The sequence below is a fragment of the Macrotis lagotis genome, chromosome 1 (assembly GCF_037893015.1).
Source record: "Macrotis lagotis isolate mMagLag1 chromosome 1, bilby.v1.9.chrom.fasta, whole genome shotgun sequence".
Classification (NCBI taxonomy): Eukaryota; Metazoa; Chordata; class Mammalia; order Peramelemorphia; family Peramelidae; genus Macrotis; species Macrotis lagotis.
The window spans coordinates 448639862-448664673 of record NC_133658.1 but is presented as its reverse complement, the minus strand read 5'-3'; the positions used below and the strand labels follow the sequence as shown (position 1 = coordinate 448664673).

The window sequence follows — 24812 nt, the reverse complement described above, 5'->3', positions numbered from 1 at the left end:
ACCATTCTAGTTTTAGATATGAAAAGACACACCTGAAATTACTTAAAGTTAGAACTCTTTAAAAAAAAAAAGAGTCCTTAAATATAAAAGACAGACTGCAGTTTGATTAAGCAATAATTTTCAGTTTACTAGATGAAACAGACTTGCAACATCGTCTGCATGAATGCAAAATAAGCCATCTACAGCAAGTGATAAGGTAACTTGGATAAAGGGGGGGGGAGACATACATTGAAAAAAAAAAAAAGATTCCCTCAAAAATAAAAAAATCAAACCATTATTATAAAGGACCATATCAAGAGTTGCTTATATTTTCCCCCACCCCCATTTGCTGGAAGTCAACAAGAGCACCTAGTACTTTGTGTTCCTGTCAAATGTCAGACTAGAGCATCCTAAAGCAAAGCAAAAAAAAAAAAACAGAAATAAAAGAAAAAAAAAAACAAACAAGACCCTCCCCAACCCAACCCCCCCCCCCAACCGTAAAACAGTAACTCCAGAGTCCATATTCAAAAGAAGAGAAGTGGCTTTTGGAGGTGATGGTGGTGAAAATCCTATGAATGTTTGTTTTTATTTCTCTCCTGAGGGGAGTTGGGGAGGGGGTGTGATGGCAGGGGGTGTGTGAGGGGCGGTGAATGCTCATTAGGATTTGTAGTTAGAGGTTAACCATGTGAGGCCCTCATAGAGTCCGTCCCCTGAGGTGGCGCAGGAAGGCTGCACATACCAGTTCCTGTCCCGAATCCGGGTCAGGCCCAGTTTTTCCTGGATCTCGTGGGGTTTCATGGCATCGGGCAGGTCCTGCTTGTTGGCGAAGATGAGGATGATGGCGTCCCGCATTTCGCGGTCGTTGATGATGCGGTGGAGCTCCTGGCGGGCCTCGTCGATGCGGTCTCGGTCGGCGCAGTCCACTACGAAGATCAGCCCCTGGGTCCCGGTGTAGTAATGCCTCCAGAGCGGCCGGATCTTGTCCTGGCCCCCCACGTCCCACACGTTGAACTTGACGTTTTTGTAAGTCACCGTCTCCACGTTGAAGCCCACGGTGGGGATGGTGGTCACCGACTGGCCCAGCTTCAACTTGTACAAGATAGTGGTCTTGCCGGCGGCGTCCAGCCCCAGCATCAGGATCCGCATCTCCTTGTTCCCGAAGATCTTGGACAGCACCTTCCCCATGGCGTCGGAGGGGCCGGGGCTGGGGGCATTCAGGTGTCCCGCGTCCCCTCAGCCGCCGCCGCCGCCGCCGGCGCCGCCGCCGCGAAACCCGAGCGCTCCGGCCCGGCCGCGAGGACGCCCGCGGCCTGCCCTGGGGAGCCGCCGAGGGGCCGAGGCTGCGGCCCGGCTCAGTCGGACATCACCGGCCCCGGCCGGGCTTCCTCCTGTCGCGGCCCACGGCCACGAGCTGGGAGCCGCCGCCCTGGCGAGGCCCAGCCCGGAACTGCCCTTCCCCCCCGGCGCCGCTCGGCCCGCTCCTCCGACTTCCTGCCGGCTCGCCCGGCCCGCCCGCCCGCCGAACCGCAGCCCCTCGCCGCCCGAGCGACAGCGGCGGCTCCGGCTCCCGTCAGCTCATGGGTCCCCGGAGGGGCTCGCTCGGCTGCCTGCAAGGAAAACAGAGGAAGAGAGGGGAAGCGGGGTTACTGCCGGGGCTGCGCGGGGAGAAACGGGGCACCCCAGAGCCGGCCTTCCCCGCCCGCGCCGAGCACCTACCTCCGGCCACCGCCCTGGATGCAGTCCCCGGCCGCCGCCGCCTCTTCCTCCTCCCAGCGCAGCCAGCCGCGGCCGGAAAAGGCGCCGAGGAAACCGCCTCACTTCCCGCCGCGGGCGCGCAGGCGCAGCGGCGGGCAACGACCGCCCCGAAGAAAGAGGCTTGTGTCGGGAGGCGCGTCACCGGCGCCACGCGGGAGGGAGGCGGGCGCCGCCGACGGTGGCCCGGAGGGCCCGCGCGGGGCGCGGAGGGGCGCGGAGGGGCGGGCCGGCCCAGCCAGGCTGGCACCGCCCGCCGCCGCGCTCTCCCTCTGCCCCTGAACTTCCGCCGCTTCCCTTCTGGCCGCTCCACCTGCTCGGGGCTGGCCCGGCCGCGCGCCGGGGCGGCTCCTCCCTGCCGGGCCGCGGCCGCGCGCCCCCGGCCCGCCTCCCCCTGCCGGCTCCGGCGAGAAGCGGCGCAGCCGGGCCGGTCAGCGCGCCGGCCTCGGCGGGGCTGACGAGCAGCCCGCTTCCTGTGCCCCCTCGGAGCTGCGGCGCGCGTGTTTCCGCTCCAGACCCAGATTAGGGCTTTCCCCAAGTGGAAACTCCCGCCATCCGTGCGGGGCACAGGACAGTTTGAAATTTAAAATGCGCCAACCCAGCCCAAGCTGGCAATAGGTGAGCTCCGCCCAATTGGGACCGTGAATCTGGACTTGGCCTGGGACCTCAGCCTCCCCAGACCTACTTCCTCACCTCTGGAAGGAGGCTGGACCCAGTGAGCTCAAAAGTAACTTCCCACCGTGAATCCTACCGTTCTCTTAAAGGATTTTCTTCTAAGTGAGTTTTTGTTAAATGCCAACAAATTAAGAAATCGATAAAAGTAGATGAAAAAGCACTGACTGGAGGGAAGAGCCTCAGTGTCTTCATTGGGGAAAACAAAAGCCACACACACACACACACACACACACCCCCTCAAAGAGTTATGGACAACAAATGGGTTAAAATGTATAGATAAATGTTAGTGATACCAGTACACATCAAAACTAAAATAAAGTGAATTTTAGAATGAGAACTAAACTATGCCAAAAAGAACTAGTAAAAAGAATAGTTTTTAGTGACATGTTTTGTGTTTGTTGAATACTTTGAGAGAACAATTGGAGGTTGCTCTTCCTACAAAGGTACAGAATTAAGATATAAAATAAATTGCTACAATAACGACATAGAAACAAATTCTTTAGAACAAAATTCAGCAATTTTCAGCATCTGTGCTATCAGTCATGACTTCTCCCTTCACGGTACAAATCACCCTCCTATACTTTCTCACTCAGTACAATTTTTGTCCATACATACTTAGAAGCAACTCCTCTTGTGTCTTCCTTTAAATCCCTTAACATATAAATTACTATGTGTGTGTGTGTGGGGGGGGGGGGGGAGACAGTCTAGTCCTTCTAATTGCCAACACCTGTTAACTTATCCCTAACATATCAGCTATATGATAAGCTGATTTTCTTGTCTCATAAGACAAGAGTTGGGAGTTGGGAAGATATGAATTTTCACATCCTGACACAAACAAGTTGTGTGACCTGGGATGATCTGTAAACAGCTATTTTTATCACACCTATCTCACAGAGTTGAGGTGATAACTAATTATTGTACATCATTTTGATGTATAATGAATGAAGTAGAAAAGATTATTTTTGTTCTTTTGTATTACTGCTTTTATATAATTTTTTTGTGATGTGTGACCTATAATATTGGAACATATCACATTTCACAATCACAGCCATATAAGTATCACTGGGTTTTGAGTTTTGTGTCATGGAGAAGTTGGGGATCATTAAAAACAGTAATCTTAGCTTGCTCTTATTTCTATCCAATTCTATCCTTATTAACAGCATTGTTTATCCTAGATACCTGTACTGAATGACTATTTTGCTGCTTCCTTTAGAAAATTGGCATGCTTAATTTTTTTCTACATTTTTTTTTTGCAAGGCAAATGGGGTTAAGTGGCTTGCCCAAGGCCACACAGCTAGGTAATTAAGTGTCTGAGACCAGATTTGAACCCAGATAGTCCTAGCCACCCCTACTGTGCCACCTAGCCACCCCTTTTCTACATTGTTAAGTAGCTCAAATCAAATCACTCTTTTACACATTTCCAGGTCCTAGAACTCACTGTCACCTGCAAGGTGGACCAAAGTACATAGAATGTTGGACTTGGAGTAAGAGAGACATGAGTTTGACTCCTCCTTAGGAGATTTATTGATATGTAAAAGTTGGCACATCACAACCTCTCTTATTTTCAGTTTCTTCATCTGTAGATTGAGATACCTCCCTCCCACAGTTGTGTGAATCAAATGAAATCACATATAAAAAGAAATATGCAAACTTAAAAGTACTAAATAAATGCTAGCTATCATCTGAAAGGAGCATCATTATAAAATCACCATCTTCCACCTGGACTCAGTCCTGGAAATCTTTTCACGATCATGCCAACAACACCTATAACAAACATCTCTGTTTTAAGCTTCATTTGATATTAAATTAGTAGGCCATATAGCATAATGGTGCCTTCCTGGATCACTGCTTTGTTGTGGCAGAGGGACTTGATTGACTTACTGAAACTATGACTGATACAGTACAAATCAGATCATAATGGAGAATTTTGAAACCTCTACAGTGGTTTCTGCAAAAAGCCATATGAACAGCACAGAGGACAAAAGTGTATGGTGTACTGTGGGGTCCATGAAGAGTTAGAAATAACTGCACAACTGAACAACAACAGTAGCATAATGAATAGAGGCTAGCCTCAAGAGCCAAAAGATTTAGGTTCAAATTTCATTATTGGACGTACTGCCTGGACCCTGTGTAATTCACTTAACATTCTAAGACTATGTTGTAGAGAAGTGGTTAACTTACAGTGGCAGAAGAAATTTCATTATCTCAATACATCTAGTCCCTATCCTTGATATTAATAATAACGATTCTTGAATAAAGTTATCTTAGTGTTTCTTTCAAGGAATCATATGATTTTAACATGCATGGATGACATCTTGTTGCAGGAGATTTAAGGTGGCATCATAAAAGGTTTTTTTTAAAAAATCAGTAAATACAATACAAAGTTTCTCTGTATCTTTCAATCATTTATGTGACCTACTTTTCCAGGCTTAGTATACATTATTTTCTTTACAGGGTCTCTACAGAATAAGCTTAGCCTTTTAATTCCTTCTCACATAATATTCCATCTTACAGTTCTGTACTTTTGCACTTGCCTTCATGCCTTGAATGTGTACTCCCTTCATTTTACCTCTGCTTCTTAGGATCTTAGAATTTCTAATTTCCTTCAAAGGTTTTCTCAAGCACCATCTCTTGAATGAAATGTTTTCCTGATCCTCCCCACTGCCAGTGTCTCCTCCTCTTGAAATTACCTTGTATTTATTTTATACATGCTATTTTCTCCAGTAGACTCTTAGCTACTTAAGGGTAGGTACTATTCCATTTTTTAAAATTTTGTGTTTGCTTCTAGCAGTGTCTGGCATATGTTAGGTTTTAAATGTTTACTGATTAATTGATCATAAAAGCAAAGTCTTCCCTAGAATATTGTCTTCCCCACTCATGCCTTCATCAAGGATGCCCTCAAAACTAGTTGAGACTATTTCAATAAACTATAATTTTTCATTTTTTTCCACTAACAAGAATTTCTTCCCCCAACTCACAAACTATGCCACTCTCTGTTGAAAAAGAAAAAAAGAATAACAAAATCCTTGAAGAAAACATGTATAGGAAAACAAAATTAAATTCCACATTGGCCACTTAAAAATGTATGTTTCATTGTGTATTCTGAGTCCATTACCATCAAAAGTAGGTAGCATTCTTCATCAATTAGTCTTTTGGATTTGTGGTTAGTCAAAATTATTAAATCTTTCAAAGTTGTCCTTACAATTTTTGTTACTATATAAATTTTTCTCCTGATTCCACTCACTTCCCTCTCTTAACAGCTCATACAAGTTCTCCCAGGTTTCTCAGAAACAATCTCTTTCTTCATTTCTTATTGCTATAAGGATATAATATTCTTATTGTTATTAGGATATAATAGTATTTTCAAACCTTTGCCAGAGAAACTTGCTGCAAAGATTTTTTTTCCCCAGCTACATTCAACTTAGACTCTCATTTTTTAGCTTTATTTTTTTTTAATTAAAATACATCTTCTCTCCCTTGCACTTACTTCATTCCTTGAAAAAGAAACAAAAACAAAACTGTTGGAGTTTGTATGACCAAGTTCTTACATTGACCATGCCTCCCAAATACATGTCTCAATGTGTACTCTTGAGTCCATCATTTCTTTGTGGAAGATAAGTATTATATATCATTATCAGTTTTAATTGTGAATGGTATTTTGTCAGTCAGAGTCCCTCCTCCCCCATATAAAGAAAAAGAGGCACCAGTGCTCTAGATTTGGTGAAATCCATTTATGCTCCCCTGCTCCTCTTCTCTTTTTGCTTCATTTAATCATTATTTTTGTCTGACTCCACATGATCCCTTTAGGGATTTTCTTGGCAAAGATACTGGAGTGGTTTGCCATTTCATTCTTCAGCTCATTTTACAGCTGAGGAAACCAAGGCAAATGATTAAATGACTTGCCCAGAGTCACAAAGTTAGAAAATATCTGATGCCAGATAGTCTTCCTGACTCCAGGTCCAGCACTCTATCCACCATACCACCTAACTGCCCATCCAGAGTCTAATCACATACTTTCTGGATATCCATCCTCCATGGATAGTTTGTTTTGCTTATGTTAAAACTTCCATATTTTTCTCCATTCTCCCTTCTCTCATTTCTCTACTATTTCTTTGTTGATTGAAATGTATTTATAAAATCAACTCTGTGTATATATTCTTCTCTCCTTTGATTTGTTCATGTGAAAGTCAGGTTTAAATATTCTGCTCCTTAACCCCTAATTATATTCCTTGTTTGTACTGTCTTCTACTTGTACATCAAATTATATGAGATAATTTCCTCCACCCTTTATTACTTCAATTTTAATCCCAGTCCATCTCTCCACTCTCCCCTTGCCAGAGTTTTTCTTCTTTAAAGATTATCAAAATATTAAAAAAAACCACTTTCCCAGGCCATCTATGTAGCTATCACATATATCATCTTCCCATATTATAATAAAAATAGTTCTTCCTTATTTAGTTCCTTTTCTCACTCACATTTACCTTTCTATGGTTTTTTTCCTATGTTTATACTTCAAAATTCCTATGCAGCTCTAATCTTTTCATCAGGAATGCTTAGAAGCCCAATATTTCATTACAAACCACTTTTTTCCCTGGAAGATTATACTCAGTTTTGCTGTATCTTTTGCCTTCTGAAATATTGTATTCCAAGCTGGTAATAAACTCCTATAATAATTGTAGCTGATAAACTTTGGATAATCTTGACTATGACTTTTAGGTACTTGAAATTTTTAAACATTTTTTTCTTTCCCTGGAAGCTCTGGATTTGAGAATTCATGTTCTTGTGAGTTTTTATTTTGGGTTTTCTTTAAGGAGTTAACACGGTGGATTTTATCTATTTTCATTTTGCCCTCAGTTCTAGAGATCTGAGATATGAACAAAAAACGTAAAGACTTAAAACAGGATGTAAAACTATAGCTATCATTATATTCCCTTGAGAGTATAAAGTTAAGATTTAGACACTAGGATATGAAGCAGTTGATGAGACTGTTAAATAGAACTTTACATTTCACCAAACTCTTCATTGTCCTAGTAATGCCACCCCGGTCTGTTTTCTGACAAGTCAGCTATTATTTCCCCAGCAAGTGGTTATCTTCCAAGAAATGCTGCACTATATGTATAGTAGACACCTCACTGAGGAGACAGAATCTCCAGATCTCTCAGATTAATAAAGTTTCCTCCGAGACTGGAAATGCCTGCCTCATATTCAATATTTGGTCACCTGTGATGAATTAAAAAAAACAACCCAACAATACAGAGTAAGCAATTAAAGCTCTGAGATCCAGGTTTAGGTTTGTTCAGGAAGGACATGTATCCATAGCCACGATGCAGCCAGGGTGGGGAAAGGTGCCAGTCCTCTTTCTTACTCCTCAGGGAGAGACTCTAATTGTCTTTATAGGATACATAGATGGATATGGGGGATAGGATGGGCAGATCACCCCCACTTTGAAGACACTGAATTGGCAACTCTTCTCAGTGACCAAAAAGGACAAGGTATCTCAGTACTAAGTTATATATGTCCCTTGAACTAAGTTTCCAGGACAGTTCTGGTACATGCTCTCTAGATTGTCCTGATTTCCACTCATGCTTCATGGAACACCACATTTGCAACATTTATATCCAGTAAAAACTTAGTCTCATTAAAGAAGCTTAGATATTTCCTGAAATCAACCAATCTTCTATCATTTCCTGTTTAATTCTGGTACTTGTTATCCTTTCCTACTGTCTATTCTAGCTATGAATATTAATGGATATGCTGTATAAATTGTCTATACAACTGATTATCATAATCTGAGAAATGGACATCATGTACTTGGTTTTTCCTTTGTGGATGATCAGACCAAACCTCAAGTGTTGCAAGTTTGTTGCAAGCAGCACACAATGTCATTCACGAGTAAGAGCAACTTGGGCATTATCCTGTATCTCCTTCATCAAAGTGGCAAACACTTCATTTGGAGCATATTTCTCCAGGTTTGGAGACGGGGCCTCCTTTGATGTTTATGATCAGAGTCATTGAACAAGATTATTTCTATTTAGATATCTTTTAAGAAATCTTAAAGAATTTTTATATTAATATAAAGACACCTTATTGGAATCATGATTTTAAAGTGGCACTTTTTTCATTTTGTGCTTTTTAAAGAATAGTATTATTGGGGGGTGGCTAGGTGGCGCAATGGATAGAGCACAGGCCCTGAAGTCAGGAGTACCTGAGTTCAAATACGGCCTCAGACACTTAATAATTACCTAGCTGTGTGGCCTTGGGTAAGCCATTTAACCCCATTGATTTGCAAAAAAACAAACCAACCAAGAATAGTTTTATGAAGATAAACAGAATTACAACTAGGTATTTCAACTTCTTATCATAAAATGTACATTTATTCAAATAATATAATAATGACAATATATCATCTAGCTATACAAAAATTGATCTCTACTTTGAATTCAGAATCCATTCATGCATGTCCTAGTTTGCTCTGCAACAAGAAAAATGTCCTGTCATAATATCTACAATACATGACAATTATACTTAAAAATGTTGCTTGTTTTGTTTATTGAAGACTAAATATGGGAAAAGAAAATTATCAGTAAGATCACTGATGAATAGGAAGAGATAAATATACTCAAAGCAAATGTTTGTGTTTATTTAGAACATCTGATAAAAAATCAACTGAGAATAGGATTTTTTTAAGCTTCAATCCATAAAACTTTCTTCTTTTTTCTAAACTTATCAGTTATAATCATTCTGATAGAATTATACAATTTTGTTATTATTTAATTGTTTTGTGTATATGTTATATATCTTTTCCTCAAAAATAAGACCGGGTCCTATGCTTCTTTGTATTTTCCACTGTGTCTAGAAGAGTATTTCTCACACAGAAAGCACTCAATACATTTTTGTCAAATGAATTATCATTTCTACATTTTTCATGGCATACATCATTCTAATTCTTTATTCTCATTTTATTCAGCTGTCATCCCCTCTCATTGTTGCAGAGAGAATACAAATAGAAGGTAAATAATAATCAGGGTTTAGGACAGTTATTCTATAATAATAATATAATATATTAATATATAATATATAATAAAAGTCTTTATTTGGTGCTTTTAAGGTTTATAGGTACTTTACATATGTCATATCAGCTGATTCTCACAACCATCCTTAGGTGGCATATGTCATTGATATACTCATTTCATAACTGATAAAATAGGTAGAGATATTTAGTGACTTGCCCAGGGTTACATAGTTAGTGCCTGTGGCAGAATTTGAACAAAAATCTTCCTGACTGTGACTTTATCTCTATTCCTTTCAACACCTAAATGCCTCTAGAACTATTGGTTCATTAAGAAGTCACAAGAGCATGGTATAACATCCTTTCCTGAAGTCCACAAGGTAACAAAGCTATGGAGATACATAAGGAGGCAGCTAAGGGAAATTTGAGGAAGCCAGACCACAATTAGGTAGTACATCTGAGAGTTTGGAACTTCCACCAGCAGTGCCAACAGCTTACATGAACTTTGTTTCATAGTAGATGAAAACAGACAGCAGATGGAGGAGTCTGGGAAATAATACAAGGCAAGAGACAAAGAAATAAGGTTAAAGACCTTAAGTTCCACTTTCTATAAGGTACAATACTATTGAGACAATTGCAAACACTGGACCATTTCAGCAGTGAAGTACTGAATTGTAACATTCCATTCATGGTCCCTGGAAGCAATCACTTCTACTGGGGTCCTGGTGCTTTTTGACTGCAACATAAATACTTTGGCTAACATGGCAAGATAGAGTTTGAACTATTTTTTAAATGATTTTTCTGGTTCAGTATTGCAACAGATATCACTAAAAAGTATGAGAGTTGTCCTCAGTGAATGTTAAAGTCCTTGCTTTTCTCATGCTACATATTTGGAGATTAGAAGCACTAGTAAACCTTTATAATAATAATGTTTGTCCTTCATTTTCTTTTTTTTTTCCATGTTTTTTGGGGGGGTTTTTTGGGATTTTTTTTTATTAAAGATATTATTTGAGTTTTACAATTTTCCCCCAATCTTGCTTCCCTCCCCCACCCCCACCCCACAGATAGCACTCCATCAGTCTTTACTTTGTTTCCATGTTTTACCTTGATCCAATTTGGGTGTGATGAGAGAGAAATCATAACCTTAAAGAGAATAGAATTCTCAGGGATAACAAGATCAGACAATAAGATGTCTGGTTTTTTTTTTTCCAAATTAAAGGGAATAGTCCTTGTACTTTGTTCAAACTCCACAGCTCCTTATCTGGATACAGATGGTACTCTCCTTTGCAGACAGCCCAAAATTGTTCCCAATTGTTGCACTGATGGGATGAGCAAGTCCTTCAAGGTTGAACATCATTTCCATGTTGCTGTTAGGGTGTACAGTGTTTTTCTGGTTCTGCTCATCTCACTCAGCATCAGTTCATGCAAATGCCTCCAGGTTTCCCTGAAATCCCATCCCTCCTGGTTTCTAATAGAACAGTAGTGTTCCATGACATACATATACCACAGTTTGCTAAGCCATTCCCCAATTGAATGTCTTTCATTTTCAAAGAAAACCATGACATTAGGGAGGTGATGCCATGGCAAGCACATGAATTGGATTTGAGTGATTGGGGCCTGTGCTATATCACCAGCCTCACTTTCTCCTCCACAGCCATCTGGGTTCAGTGGTCAGATAAGAATCAGAACAACTGGAGACAGCACTAGATTTGGGACAATCAGGGCTAAGTGACCTGCCCAAGGTCACATTGATAGTAAGAGTCACGTGTCTGAGGCTGGATTCAAACTCCTATCCTCCTGAATTCAAGGCCAGTGCTCTATCTACTGTGCCACCTAGCTTCCCTTTAGAATTTATCTTAATGATTTTTTTAATCTTTAGAACAAGATAGTAATAATATAAGTCATATCTTAATGGTGATAGTAACTAACCATTTCACCAATACATAAGTATTCCTAATCCGGAATAAAAAAGCTTAAGAATTGCAGAAGTATTTAACAGCAGCAACTTTCAGGACAAGCTACACAAAGAAATGCTAAAAGTCCCAAGGAGACTCAAATTTCAATTGCAAAATGATGAATGTGTAAGGAACACTGAGACCTAAAAAGAAAAAAAATCTCAGTGGACCTAACATTTAGCCTCTCTAATATATTCTTACAACTTCATCAGAAATGAAATCACAGGTTTACATTATAATTTTCTGATGTAAGAGCAGGAACTACATCTACTGATGACTTCTGCATTTCAATATCTGAAGATAGACAGGATGCAAATATTCAAAATAAACCAAAAGGGAGGCTGAGAGAAACTTATTATTAGACATTATTTTAGATTAGAAAAACTTTGAAAAAAATGAAATGATGATTCATTTCCTGGACTATAAATTATCAAATTTTTTTGTTTATACTTTGTTTATACTCCTTTTTACTCTAAAAAATTTATTAAGATCCTTCCCCCCCCTTTTTTTTTACCTTTTCATGTGTCTCTTGAACCTCCTGTTTGATGTCCAAATTTTCTGTTTTGCTCTGGTCTTTTCATCAGAAATTTTTGGAATTCTTCCATTTAGTTAAATGTCCATCTTTTTCCCTGGAAGAGAAGGCTCAGCTTTGAGGGAAAGTAGATTCTTGGCTGCATTCCAAGCACACTTGCTCTTCGAAATATCTTGTTCCAGGCCCTTCAATCCTTTAATGTTGATGCGGCCAGGTCCTGTGTGATCCTTACTGTGGCTCCTTGATATTTAAATTGTTTATTTCTGGCTGCTTGCAGGATTTTCTCTTTTATCTAATAGTTCTGGAGTTTGGCCACAATATTCCTTGGTGTTTTCATTTTAGGATCTTTTTCTGCTGGGGATCGATGTACTCTTTCAATAACTACTTTGCCCTCTGATTCCATGATATCAGGGCAGTTTTCCATCAGTAGATCCTGTAATATTAAGTCCAGGCTTTTTTTCTCTTCAATGTTTTCAGGAAGTCCTATAATTTTCAGGTTGCCCCTCCTCGATCTATTCTTGCGGTCAGTGGTTTTGTTGATGAGGTATTTTACATTTGCTTCTATTTTTTTCTATTTTTTGATTTTTGTTTAACTGACTCTTGCTGTCTCATGGAGTCATTAGTTTCTATAGACTCCATTCTTTTTTGGGGGGGAGGGATTTTCTTCATTAACCTTTTGCAACTCCTTTTCCAGTCGGTCAATTCTACTTTTGAAAGAGCTTTCCATTTGACCAATTGAGGTTTTGAGAGAATTTCTTTTTGCATTTGTCCATTTGAGGATCTGAGAGATTTATTCTCATTTTGTATTGGTCCAATTGATGATGTGAGAGATTTATTCTCATTTTGTAATTGTCCAATTGATGATCTGAGAGATTTATTCTCCTTTTGTATTTGTCCAATTGCACTTTCCAAGGTTTTGTTTTCTTGTTGTAAGGCATTAATTGTCTCTCCCAAATTTTTAAGCTCCTTCCTTATTTCTTCAAGGAAGTCTTTCTGTGCTGGAGACCAGATTGTATTCTCCTCAGAGGTTCCAGGTCTCTCTGAGTTGGGGTTTTTCCCTTCCAGGAATTTTTCTATGGATCCACCTTTCCGCTGACCCTTCTTCATTATGCTAAGACCTTGAGTTGGGTGGGGCTGGTTCACCTGGGCTTGGGATCGCTAAAGGCTTTACTCACTGAGTGCGGTTTCTCTGGCTGGCCAGTAGAAGGTGCTGGTTACTTTCTCTGGAGTGTCTGTGACCTTGGTTGAGGCCTTCTCCCTTTGCTTGAAGGGAGGAGTTGGAGTTATTGAATTCTTTTGCCTTCAATCAATGGTGGGCTTTACCCTGGCCTAAGGTCATTCCTCAGCCCCTGGTTCTTCTGCTCACACACCCTGGGCCTGAGGCAGAAGTACTTTACATTTGTTTGCTCTGGGAAGAGGTCTAAGCTGTAATGGGACTGTGTTCCTCAGACCAGAGGAGCCCAGGGATGGTGTCCACAGCTTTCCTGCTCCGGAACTCTTCCCCCAGCCCTGTCCGCAAGCTCCCCGGGGACAACACCAACACCAGAGCCTCTGCTCCCTAGTTGACTCAAGCCCCTGCCATCCAGCCCCACTGCATATCCAGCAGGTCCGGCTCTCGGGCCCTCAGACTCCTGGTTCCAATTCAGCTGCTAATCTTGCTGATTGGGGCTGATCCTCCCTCTGAACCCAGACTCACCCACCCAAATTCTGCCAAAGCTGCTGCTGGAGACAAATGCTGAGGTAGATGTTCTTTTCTTTCTGGGTTTTGTGGGTCAGATTTCTTTTAAGAGGTTTGTTTCATGTGATAGATGGGGAAGAGATCTGGAGACTTTAGAACTGTGCCTGTCTTCTCTCCACCATCTTGGCTGGAAGTGTTAAGATCCTTTTTCAAGAGATTTTCTTTATATGGGTTATGTCAATCAATGCTTAAAGCATCTTATATCAATATGAAAATAGTTTTTGCCTCATGAACCCTTAGAAAGAGTCTCAGGGATTCCTAGGAGGATCCCCTCAGGGGTCCCTTAGAGGTTCCTGAACCACATTTTGAACATCACTAAGACATTTATCAAAGAGAAAATAAACTTTGGTGTTTAAGGGAAGCACAAGTTAGTAAATAAACAGAAACCAGTCCATGACAAATTGTTGAGAGGCTTGACAAATTAATAATTTACAGATTATTCCTAAAGAGTAGTAGGAACACTGTAAAGTTAATCACACACTCTTCTATTACCCATAGGAGAGTTAGTTATAATTAGTAAAGTGGTACTCACCAGTTGTACCAAGAATGGCTGAACTGGACAATAGCTTAGAATGTGATGCCGATACTGTATTAAGGTAATCCAACAATCTTGCCTCTGAGGAAAACCCCAATTCAGACTGAAACTGGGGCAGTAGCTTTCTTGTCTAGCATGTTATCTATTTTGAAGTCCTGCCAGCCTGGGGTCTCACAAGTTTGGCTTTAGGAATCAAACCTATAAGCCTATTATGATGATGGTCAGCCTATACCATTAGCCAGATCAATTATGTTGCAAAAATGTCAACCTATCACAAAAGAGCTGATTCTACTTACTCTTTGAATTCACTAACATGAAAAATGGTTACACATGTAGTCAGATGATTGTAATGTTTGCTCATGTCTGTGTGTGTGTACATGTGTGTCTTCTAAGTTATGGTTTCTATTTTATTATTTTGTACTTTATTTTATTTGTTTATGTGCTGTCTTGTATATATTAAGCAAATCTGTCTGTTAGCTATTCATTGTTTTTCTGTTTGTGTAGTAAAAATTGAATTGACTTATTAGGTCCATGCTAGGGACCATATCCCAGAGTTCCCCTGGAAACTTTTAGGTTCTCCATTGACAATGTGACTTAGCATTTGGGTATGTCAGAGACAACAAACTCCATCCCAAAGGATTTGGGCCTTCACTAAATATGAGAAATCAATGGTTCTTGGTTCATTCCTTCATCTCTATGAATATTTTACATTATGAGTCTTTGGAATTGTATTGGATCATTGTATTGCTGAGAAATGCTAAGTCATTTATATAAAAGGTGAGTGGAGAAGCTCACTGGTATTTATCCAAGTGGTAAATTAGGAGTTACAGTAACTGTGGTTGAAGATGTGTATGTTCAACCAAAAAATATTTCACACTTGTGACACTTCAAATTGCCAGAACAGGATCACAGAGGTATACTTCATAGCAAATGTATGACCAAAAAGTATGTAAACTGTGATTCCTAAATAAGTGATTATGAGGAAATATATTTGATAATGAATATCTTCTTTTTCTTTTATGTAGAAATGTACTTTAGAGTTAAAGAATTCACAAGAAAATATAATTTTACTTTTGAATTAAAATATTTTCATCCTATTCTATTTCCTTTGTTTTTTTGGAATAAAAAAAATTCAATGCTTCAAATGATCCTCAAAGGAGCTCTTAGCCCTCAACTTTCTAATACTACAAAGAACTGAAAAGAAAAATCTTTACTACTCTGTTTTCCCCTCTCTTCTGAGAACTTCTCATTTAAAATGAATTTGGTAGCTGTGAAGAAAATTTCACAAGGGTCATGGCAACCCATCACCCAAAAGCAATGGCAATCTTCCTATGGCCAAATCTCAAACTGACTTCAAGTCCCTGTCTTTTTCTTTGTGCTTCTTTGTCTACAGAGAGGACAGTAATTATCCTGAGAGATGAATGCCTTGGTGGATATCTTGTGAGTTTGAGAGTTTCTGAGTAAGTGCTGATTGCCCAGAAAATAGTGTTCAGCTTCCATAATTATTTCTTGGTGAAGAAGATGTATCTCTAAGAGAAACACTGGGAAGCTACTGAGTCATTCTCTGCCCTGTCAGGACTTTCAGCCCTACCAGCTGTGCAGACAGGACAAGTCAGAAGTGAAAATGAAACATTTGCTTATCAAGCTCACAATATATCTTTTCCTGTTTGGGGAGATAACAATGATAGTGATGGCTTATTGTTTTGTAAACATATCTTAATGCATTCTTATAAGTCTTTGGTCTTTTAGGCATTTCTTTAGTGGTATAAGAAATACATAGCTATCCCATTCCTGCTATTGACTTTGTATATCAAGGGTCTTTTCTAGACAGGATTCTGTTACATTTTAGGGGAGATTGTATACCTAGCCATAATGAAGATTTATCTACCTATCTATTTATTTATTGAAAGATAATCCAGTTAAATGACTTGCCCCAAGGCCCAAGCTAGGTAATTATTAAGTGTCTGAGTTAGGATTTGAACTCAGGTCCTCCTGACTCCAGGGCTGGTGCTCTATCCACTGGGACACCTAACTACCCTTCACTCTAAGTAGAGATATAAGAGGGAAATAAGAGAGGGAAAAACTCCCTGGTCCTTTGAATATAGACTATATAATTAGATGCTACTCTTGTTATAATTGAAAATTCTATGTTCTATTCAAAATGTATGTGTATAGGAATTATTTCAAAATCCTAAGTAAAATTAAAACTAACAATTGCTTGCTCATTTAAAAAAAAAAAGATTTGTGGCCCAAGAGACTCACTATACTGAGATTCTAGACTTAGTCTCCCAACCCAGGTATACATTAACTGTTCCATTCCCCAGAGGAAGTATGAATACATCTCCCTACCTCAGGCAGGGTTTTAGGAATGTGTCTGAGGGAACCTGTGGTTCTTTCCAATGCTACTGTCCTAATGCCCCTTTCCAATTTGTTCCTCCCATTACTAATCATTGCTAATTACTACCCCAATATCATCTTCCCATGCCAAATAGTATCTCTCCAGTATCATTCAATTAGTTGATATTGTTGCCATAGCACTGATAAGCAATTAATTTTAATCAGCTTTTACAAAGGGACATTTACCAAAAAGTTGTAGTAAGAACCAAAAAGATAGAAACATCCATCCTAGTGGGGGGGGGGGGCGACTCTCCTCTCTACAACTAATATTTCTAGGTGAGCAAAATCAAACTCAAAATATTTGCTAGCATTTGCACTCAAGTTCACTTCTGAGTGATATATAATGGATATAGACAGATTTGCTCCTTTATTTCCTTCCAGGTTGACCCACTACAATGCTGGAGCTGATTTGGCTTTAGGATTCAGCCACTGGGAATTGTGAGGCTCCCTCAAAATTTCAAGATCTTATAAAGTCAAATACCAAAGATTAAAAAAAAACAAGCAAGAGATAGTCTTATTCCAGACATGAGTTTACTTAGGAGGTCATGCATTCAAGGGCCAAGGTGAGGAGAAGGACCCATTTCAACTGACCAATTCTCTAGAGCTCAGAAAATTATTCTTACATCTTGTAGACAACAGGATGAGCAAGATTTAGTCAGTACTTTTTGTGGTTGCTTAGTTCTAGACTAACAATAGAATTAAAAGGATAGAAAAAGAGCTCTTAAGTGGAGATTAGGACTCCCTCTATTCATCACTTACTTCTAGAAGCATCCTCACCTCTCCACATCTTCCCCTCCACCCCATCTCAAGAGAATTGGCAAATGGCAGAACCCCCTATATGTATTCCCAGAATGGAGCTTTCATTGAACAGTTGCTCACTCCACCCACATTATGACATCAATGATGTACTACACTTTCTCAGATAATATTCAAATAGAAGATCTTCTGAAATGAAGATTACAATTAAATATTCCAAAGTAATTTTTTTTTTTGCAAGGCAAACAGGGCTAAGTGGCTTGCCCAAGGCCACACAGCTAGGTAATTATTAAGTGTCTGAGACTGGATTTGAACCCAGGTACTCCTGACTCCAGGGCCAGTGCTTTATCCACTACGATACCTAGCCACCCCAAAAGTAATTCTTATTTGAGGAAAATCCTGGGATCCTAATCTTCTCTTTACATATTGGTCATTATCATTTACATAATGATCAGATTGACCATTACATTGATCTGTAGTTTTGTGTCCATCCTATCTCTGCTACTTACATTAGCCACTTCAGCATTTTCTGCAGATCCGTATCTAAAGAAGAGACTACATTGTTGTAACTTCTACCATTTGACAGTTTTCAAAAGAACACAATTGGTTTTCCATGATCTCCTAATGCCTAAATCTTTTTAACTATGTTAGAAATACAAATCATGAATTTAATTATCTATATATTTATAACAATTTTGTGGTATTTATAAAGGTTTGAGAGACATGGTTAATTTAATCATTTTATTAATAATGCTGACTTCCTTACTGTCTAAAAGAGACTCTCAAAAGTCTTCTCCACTAGGAAAAATAGTAATTAAATTCATATGGAGAAACAAAAGATCAAGAATATCAAAGATTCATATGGAGAAATAAAAAGTCAAGAATTTCCAGGGATTCAATGAAAAAAAGTGCTAAAGAAGGTGGGTTAGCCCTACCTGATCTAAAATTATATTATAAAGCATCAAGTTACCAAAACTGTCTGGTATTGGCTAAGAAATAGAGTGGTAGATCAGTGGAATAGACTAGGTGCAATAGCAGGAAACAATCATAGTAATCTGCTGTTTGATAAACCCAAAGAGTCCAGCTATTGGGATAAAAACTCTCTCTTCAATAAAAACTGCTGGGAAAACTGGAAGTTAGTATGGAAGAAACTTAGATTAGACCAACACCTCACACCCTATACCAAGATAAGATCCAAATGGATATAGGATTTAGACATAAAAAACAATATTATAAGCAAACTAGAAGATCAAGGAGTAGTTTACCTGTCAGATCACTAGAAAGGGAAGCAGTTTATGACTAAGGAAGAAATGGAGAACATCACTAAAAACAAACTAGATGATTTTGATTACATTAAATTAAAAAGCTTTTGCAAAGACAAAACCATTGTAACCAAGATCAAAAGAAATGTAGAAAACTGGGAAACAATCTTTACAACTAATGTTTCTGACAAAGGACTCATTTCTAAAATATACAGAGAACTGTGTCAAATTTGAAAACAAAACAAGCCATTCCCCAATTGACAAATGGTCAAAGGATATGCAAAGGCAATTTACAGACGAGAAGATCAAAGCAATCCATATTCATATGAAAAATCACTATAAATCATTACTTATTAGAGAAATGCAAATTAAAGCATCTCTGAGGTACTACTTCACACCTCTCAGACTGGCCAATATGAATGTAAAGAACAATGATCAATGTTGGGATGTGGTTAATCTAGGACACTAATACATTGTTGGTGGAGCTGTAAATTCATCCAACATTTCTGGAGAGCAATTTGAAACTATACCCAAAAGGGCAACAAAAATGTGCATACCCTTTGACCCAGCAATACCACTATTGGGTCTATACCCTGAAGAGATGATGAAAAAGGATAAAAACATCACTTGAACAAAAATATTCATAGCAGCTCTGTTTGTGGTGGCAAAGAATTGGAAATCAAGGACATGTCCTTCAATTGGGGAATGGCTTAGCAAACTGTGGTATATGTATGTCACGGAGCATTATTGTTCTATTAGAAACTAGAAGGGATGGAAATTCAGGGAAGCCTGGAAGGACTTGCATGAACTGATGCTGAGTAAGATGAGAAGAACCAGAAAAACATTGTACACCCTAACAGTGACGTGGGGGCGATGATCAACCTTGATGGACTTGCTCATTCCATCAGTGCAACAATCAGAAACAATTTGGGGCTGTCTACAATGGAGAATACTATCTGTATCCAGAGAGAGAACTGTGCAGTTTGAACAAAGACCAAGGACCTTTAATTTAGGGAAAAAAACCCTGGTATCTTATTGTCTCATCTTGCTATCTCTTATACTTTATGTTTCTTCCTTAAGGATATGATTTCTCTCTCATCACATTCAGTTTGGATCAATGTATACCATGGAAACAATGTAAAGACTGGAAAATTGCCTTCTGTAGAGGGTGGGGGGAGAAAAGTAAGATAAGGGGAAAAATTGTAAAACTCAAAATAAAATCTTTATAATTCAAAAAAAAGAACATCAAGGAAATTAATGAAAAAAAAATGCAAAGGAAAGCTGCCTAGCCATACCAGATCTAAAATTATATGATATAGCATTAGTCATCAAAACGGTTTGGTACTGGCTAAGAAATATAGTGGTAGATCAGTGGAATAGATTAGATGCAAAAGAAATATTAGTAAATAATTATAGTAATCTACTGTTTGATAAACCCAAAGATTTGGGCTTCTTTGATACCAACTCACTCTTCAATTAACTCCTGGGAAGGGGCAGCTAGGTGGCATAGTGGATAAAGCACCGGCCTTGGAGTCAGGGGTACCTGGGTTCAAATCCAGTCTCAGACACAATAATTACCTAGCTGGCCTTGGGCAAGCCACTTAACCCCGTTTGCCTTGCAAAAATCTAAAAAAAAACTCCTGGGAAAACTGGTAGATCATATTGATGTAGAGAATTGTGAATGTAGCAGAAATAAAATCTGTTAATTGGGTGGAAGTACCTGCTCTTGAGAGTCTGCTTCCCTTGGGCACTGTTGACTGTATCTTGTCCCTATTTTCTCTTCCACTTAATTTTTGCCTGGACACTGGTGGGCAGGAAATGGCATGTTGAAAGGACAGGAAGGACCAGTACATGGTTTTCCACTGGGGGTTACCTGGCTCCAAGGTGTAGGACCACTCCCAGGGACCACCCTCTGTCCAACCCACCCCAGAAGGATATTTAATAAGAAGTGCCACCCCTTCGAGCTCTCTTGCTTCTTCTGGGTTCCCATTCAGAAGAGTGGGGCTTTCTCTGGTCTTCCCTAAATCAAAAGGAGCTCCATGAGCCTCCCCATGTAGCCTAGTTAACCCAAACCTCATGGCTGTCTGCCCTTTTCTCTTTCTTTCTCTCTCTCATTCCAGACATCTGTTGAGCCTGCCAGCTAGCCTGCCAAAATTACTTAGCAATCCATATGACTTTTCTTTAAATTCTTAACTTTCCTATTACTTTCTTTGTATTGTAATAAATCTCTATTTTCTTTCACAACTGCATTCCTGAGTCAAAAGAGTGATTCTTCACATGCAGATAATCAAACAATCAGTAACAATATGGCAGAAACTAAGCATAGACCAATATCTTACACCCTTTACCAAGATAAGATTGAAATGGATATAGGATTTAGACATAAAAGGTAATATTATAAGGACATATAATATTATAGGAGAACAAGGAATAGTATATCTGTCAGATCTATGGAAAAGGAAGAATTTATGACCAAAAAAGAGTATAAAAAAACAAATGATAATTTTGATTACATTAAACTGAAAAGTTTTTGCACAAATACCACTGCAACCAAGATTAAATGTAATGTTATAAGTTGGGAAACAATTTTTACAACTAGTGTTTCTGAGAGAGGAGTTGTTCCTAAATTATATAGAGAACTGAGCCAAATTTATAAAAAAAAAAAAAGCACAAGTCATTCCCCAATTGATATATAGTCAAGGAATATGGAAAGGCAATTATTAGATGAAGAAATCAAAACTATCTACAGTCATATGAAAAATTGCTCTAAATCATTAAGTAGAGAAATGTAAATTAAAACATCTCTGAGATAAAACCCAAGATACTAGATTGACCAATATAAATAGAAAATAAAATGATCATTGGTGAAGGGGATGTGGGAAAACTGGGACACTAATGCATTGTTGATGGAGTTGTGAACTGATCCAACCTTTCTGGAGAGCAATTTGTAATTATCCCCTTTGATCCAACAATACCACTACTGGGTCTGTATCCTGAAGAGATCATGAAAAAAAGGTAATAATTCTGTATGTACATGATTATTTATAGCAACTCTTTTTATAATGGCAAAGAACTGGGAATCTAAGGGATGGCTATCATTTGTGGAATGGCTGGATGAACTGTGGTATATGTATGTGATGGAATATTGTTGTTCTATAAGAATTCATGAAGGACAGGATTTCAGAAAAACCTGGGGGAACTAGTGGGGTGGAGCCAAGACGGTAGCCTCGAAGCCAGGAATTACTGGAAACTTGTTCCCCCCCAAAACTCCAAAAGCTGTCAAATTATGACTCTAGCAAAAATTTAGAGAACCCACAGAAAGACTGAGTGATACAATTTCCCAGTCCAAGACAACTTAGAAGTTCGGTGGGATAGATCTGTTTCACCGGGACTGAGGGTTGGAAAAAAGCCGCAACCGCAGCCCAGCCCAGCCCAGCCCAGAGATCACCAGGAACAGCTTGAAGGGGTGGTGGGAGAACTCTACTGCATCAGAGTGAGTGCAGAGCAAGCACCAGCCTCAGAGCAGCCCTGCACTGACAACTTGCAGTGGGAATCGGGGAAACCAGCCTGCACATCCAGAGCACACCCCACAGATGATAAGGAGGTCAAGGGAGACTGCAGAGGGCCCTTTGCTCTCCTGGGACAGGATTCTGCTGTTTTCCCACACTCAGATGCAGGTTGCAGTTTGAGCTTCCCTACTACCATAGCCGAGCAGGGCTCCTCCTCACAGCTCCAGGGCAGAGGGGAGTGCTTGTGGTCATCCACATATCAAAGCACAGACAAGAAAGTAGTTAGAGTCTCTCATAAGGCCTTGGAGGATTTAAGGTCCCAAGTGGGGTGTCCCAAACCCCCCCCCAAATTCTTGGAGGTGCAGTAAATCAGTCATAGGCTGAGGAAATGAGCAAGCAAAAGAAAAAGAAGAATCTGACCATAGAAAATTACTTTGGTCCCATGGAAGATTCAGAAGATGACAAAATCAAAGCTTCTGTATCCAAAACCTCCAAGAGAAATAGAAAATGGGCTCAGGCTATGGATGATCTCAAAGAAGACTTTGAAAAGCCATTAAGGGAGGTAAAGGAAAAAATTGGGAGGAGAAATGAAAGCAATGCAGATAAATCATGAAAACCAAATCAGCAGCTTGGTGAAAGAAATACAAAAAAAAAATACTGAAGAAAATAATATGTTAAAAACCAGTTTAGGCCAAATGGAAAAAGCAACCAAAAAAGGCAAATGAGGAGAAGAATGCCTTAAAAAGCAGAATTGGCCAGCTGGAAAAGGAGGTTAAAAAGGCTCTCTGAAAGAAAATAACTCCTTCAAATGCAGAAGAGAACTAAAGGAAGCTCATGACTTTGCAAGAAATCAGGAAGAAATAAAACTCTTCCAAAAAAGCCAAAAATTAGAAGAAAATGTGAACTATCTCATTGGAAAAACAACCAACCTCAAAAACAGATCCAGAAGAAATAATTTTAAAATCATTGGGCTATGGAGTCAGGAGTACCTGGGTTCAAATCCAGTCTCAGACACTTAATTACCTAGCTGTGTGGCCTTGGGCAAGCCACTTAACCCCATCTGTCTTGCAAAAAAAACTAAAAAAAATCATTGGGCTACCTGAAAGTCATGACCAGGAAAAGGGCCTAGACTTCATTTTTCAAGAAATAATACAGGAAAATTGTCCTGAGATCCTAGAAGCAGAAGGTAAAAATAGAAATTGAAGGAATTCACCCTTCACCTCCTGAAAGAGATCCCAAAAGAAAAACTTTCAGAAATATTATATAGCCAAATTCCAAAACTTCCAAGTCAAAGAGAAAATACTAAAAGCTACAAGAAAAAAAGCAATTCAACTACCATGTCTCTATAGTCAGGATTATGCAGGATCTGGCAGCATCCACATTAAGGGCTCATAGGGCTTGGAATATGACATTCTAGAAGGCAAAAGATCTTAGTTTACAACTTCAAGAAAATCAACTACCCAGCAAAACTGAACATCCTCTTTTAGGGGAAAAGATGGAATTTCAATGAAACAGGGGACTTTTAAACTTTCCTACTGAAACAACCAGAGCTGAACAGAAAGTTTGATCCAAGTATAGGACTCAGGTGAACCATAGAGAGGGCAGATGAGAAGAACTAGAGAGAGAGAGAGAGAGAGAGAGAGAGAGAGAGAGAGAGAGAGAGAGAGAGAAGGCACAGGAAGCTGAATATAAGCTTTTCAATGGAGTGGAGTGGGGGAAAGTGAGAGGAAATGAGTGAGCCTTCATTCTCATCAGCAATGACTCAGAGAGGAAATAACATACACACTTAATAGGATATAGAAATCTATCTTACCCTAGAGAAAAATGAGAAGAAAGGGATGGAAAAAGGAGGAATGGGGGGCGGGGAATAGGTGATAGAAGAGAGGGAAGATTGTGGGAGAAGATTCTCAGAAACAATACACTTTTAAACAGGAACAGAGTGAAAGGAGAGAGAGAGAATAGAATAAATGAGAGTGGGGAGGAATACAATGGAGGGAAATACAGCTAGTGATAGCAACTGTGGGAAAAATAATGAAGCAACTTCTTTGGTGGACTTATGATAAAGAAGGTAATTCATCCCAGAGACAGAGTCAATGGAATCTGAACACAGACTGAAGTACATTTTTTTCTCTCTCACTATTCTTGAGGTTTCTCATCTTCTTGAGGAGGAGGGGAGTTTATGTCTACTCTCATAACAAGATTATTGTAATAATATAAAATAAATAAACAAAAAAGAAAAAAAGAAAGAAAAACATGAAAAGACTTGCATGAATTGATGCTGAATGAAATGAGCAGAACCAGAAGAAAAACAACATGGGTGATGATCAACTATGATGGACTTGTTCATTTCAATACTCAAAAACCAAAGGCAATTTTAAAAGATTTATGATGGAAAATACCATCCATATTCAAAGAAGGAATTGTGGAATTTAAATGAAGGCAAAAGCATAGTTATCTTCAATTTTTTAAAAGTTGTCTTAAGTATTATGTCATTTCCCCTGTCTCTAATGTTTTCTTCTGTTTGGATTTAATTCTTCTCTCACAACATGATCAATATGGATTTGCTCTTTAGCATGATTATAAATATAGAGCTTTCTGTCAGGAGGAGGTGGGGAGGGAAGGAAGGGAGAGAGAAAAAACATAAAACTCAAAACCTTGCAAAAAAATTGGTAAAAACTATTGTTACATGTAATTAGAAAAACAAACAAATAAT

The 24812-nt window shown here is 39.3% G+C and overlaps 1 protein-coding gene across 1 annotated transcript; it reads right to left on the bottom strand.

Moving 5' to 3' along the window:
* Window positions 1–542: 542 nt before the first annotated feature.
* Window positions 543–1880, bottom strand: ARF6 (ARF GTPase 6). The gene is made up of 2 exons (XM_074213437.1): window positions 1696–1880; window positions 543–1586 (listed from the first exon to the last, which is right to left on the bottom strand). Exon 2 carries the CDS (start codon window positions 1162–1164, stop codon window positions 637–639), a length of 528 nt encoding a protein of 175 aa, XP_074069538.1. The 5' UTR covers window positions 1165–1586; window positions 1696–1880; the 3' UTR covers window positions 543–636.
* Window positions 1881–24812: the final 22932 nt, after the last annotated feature.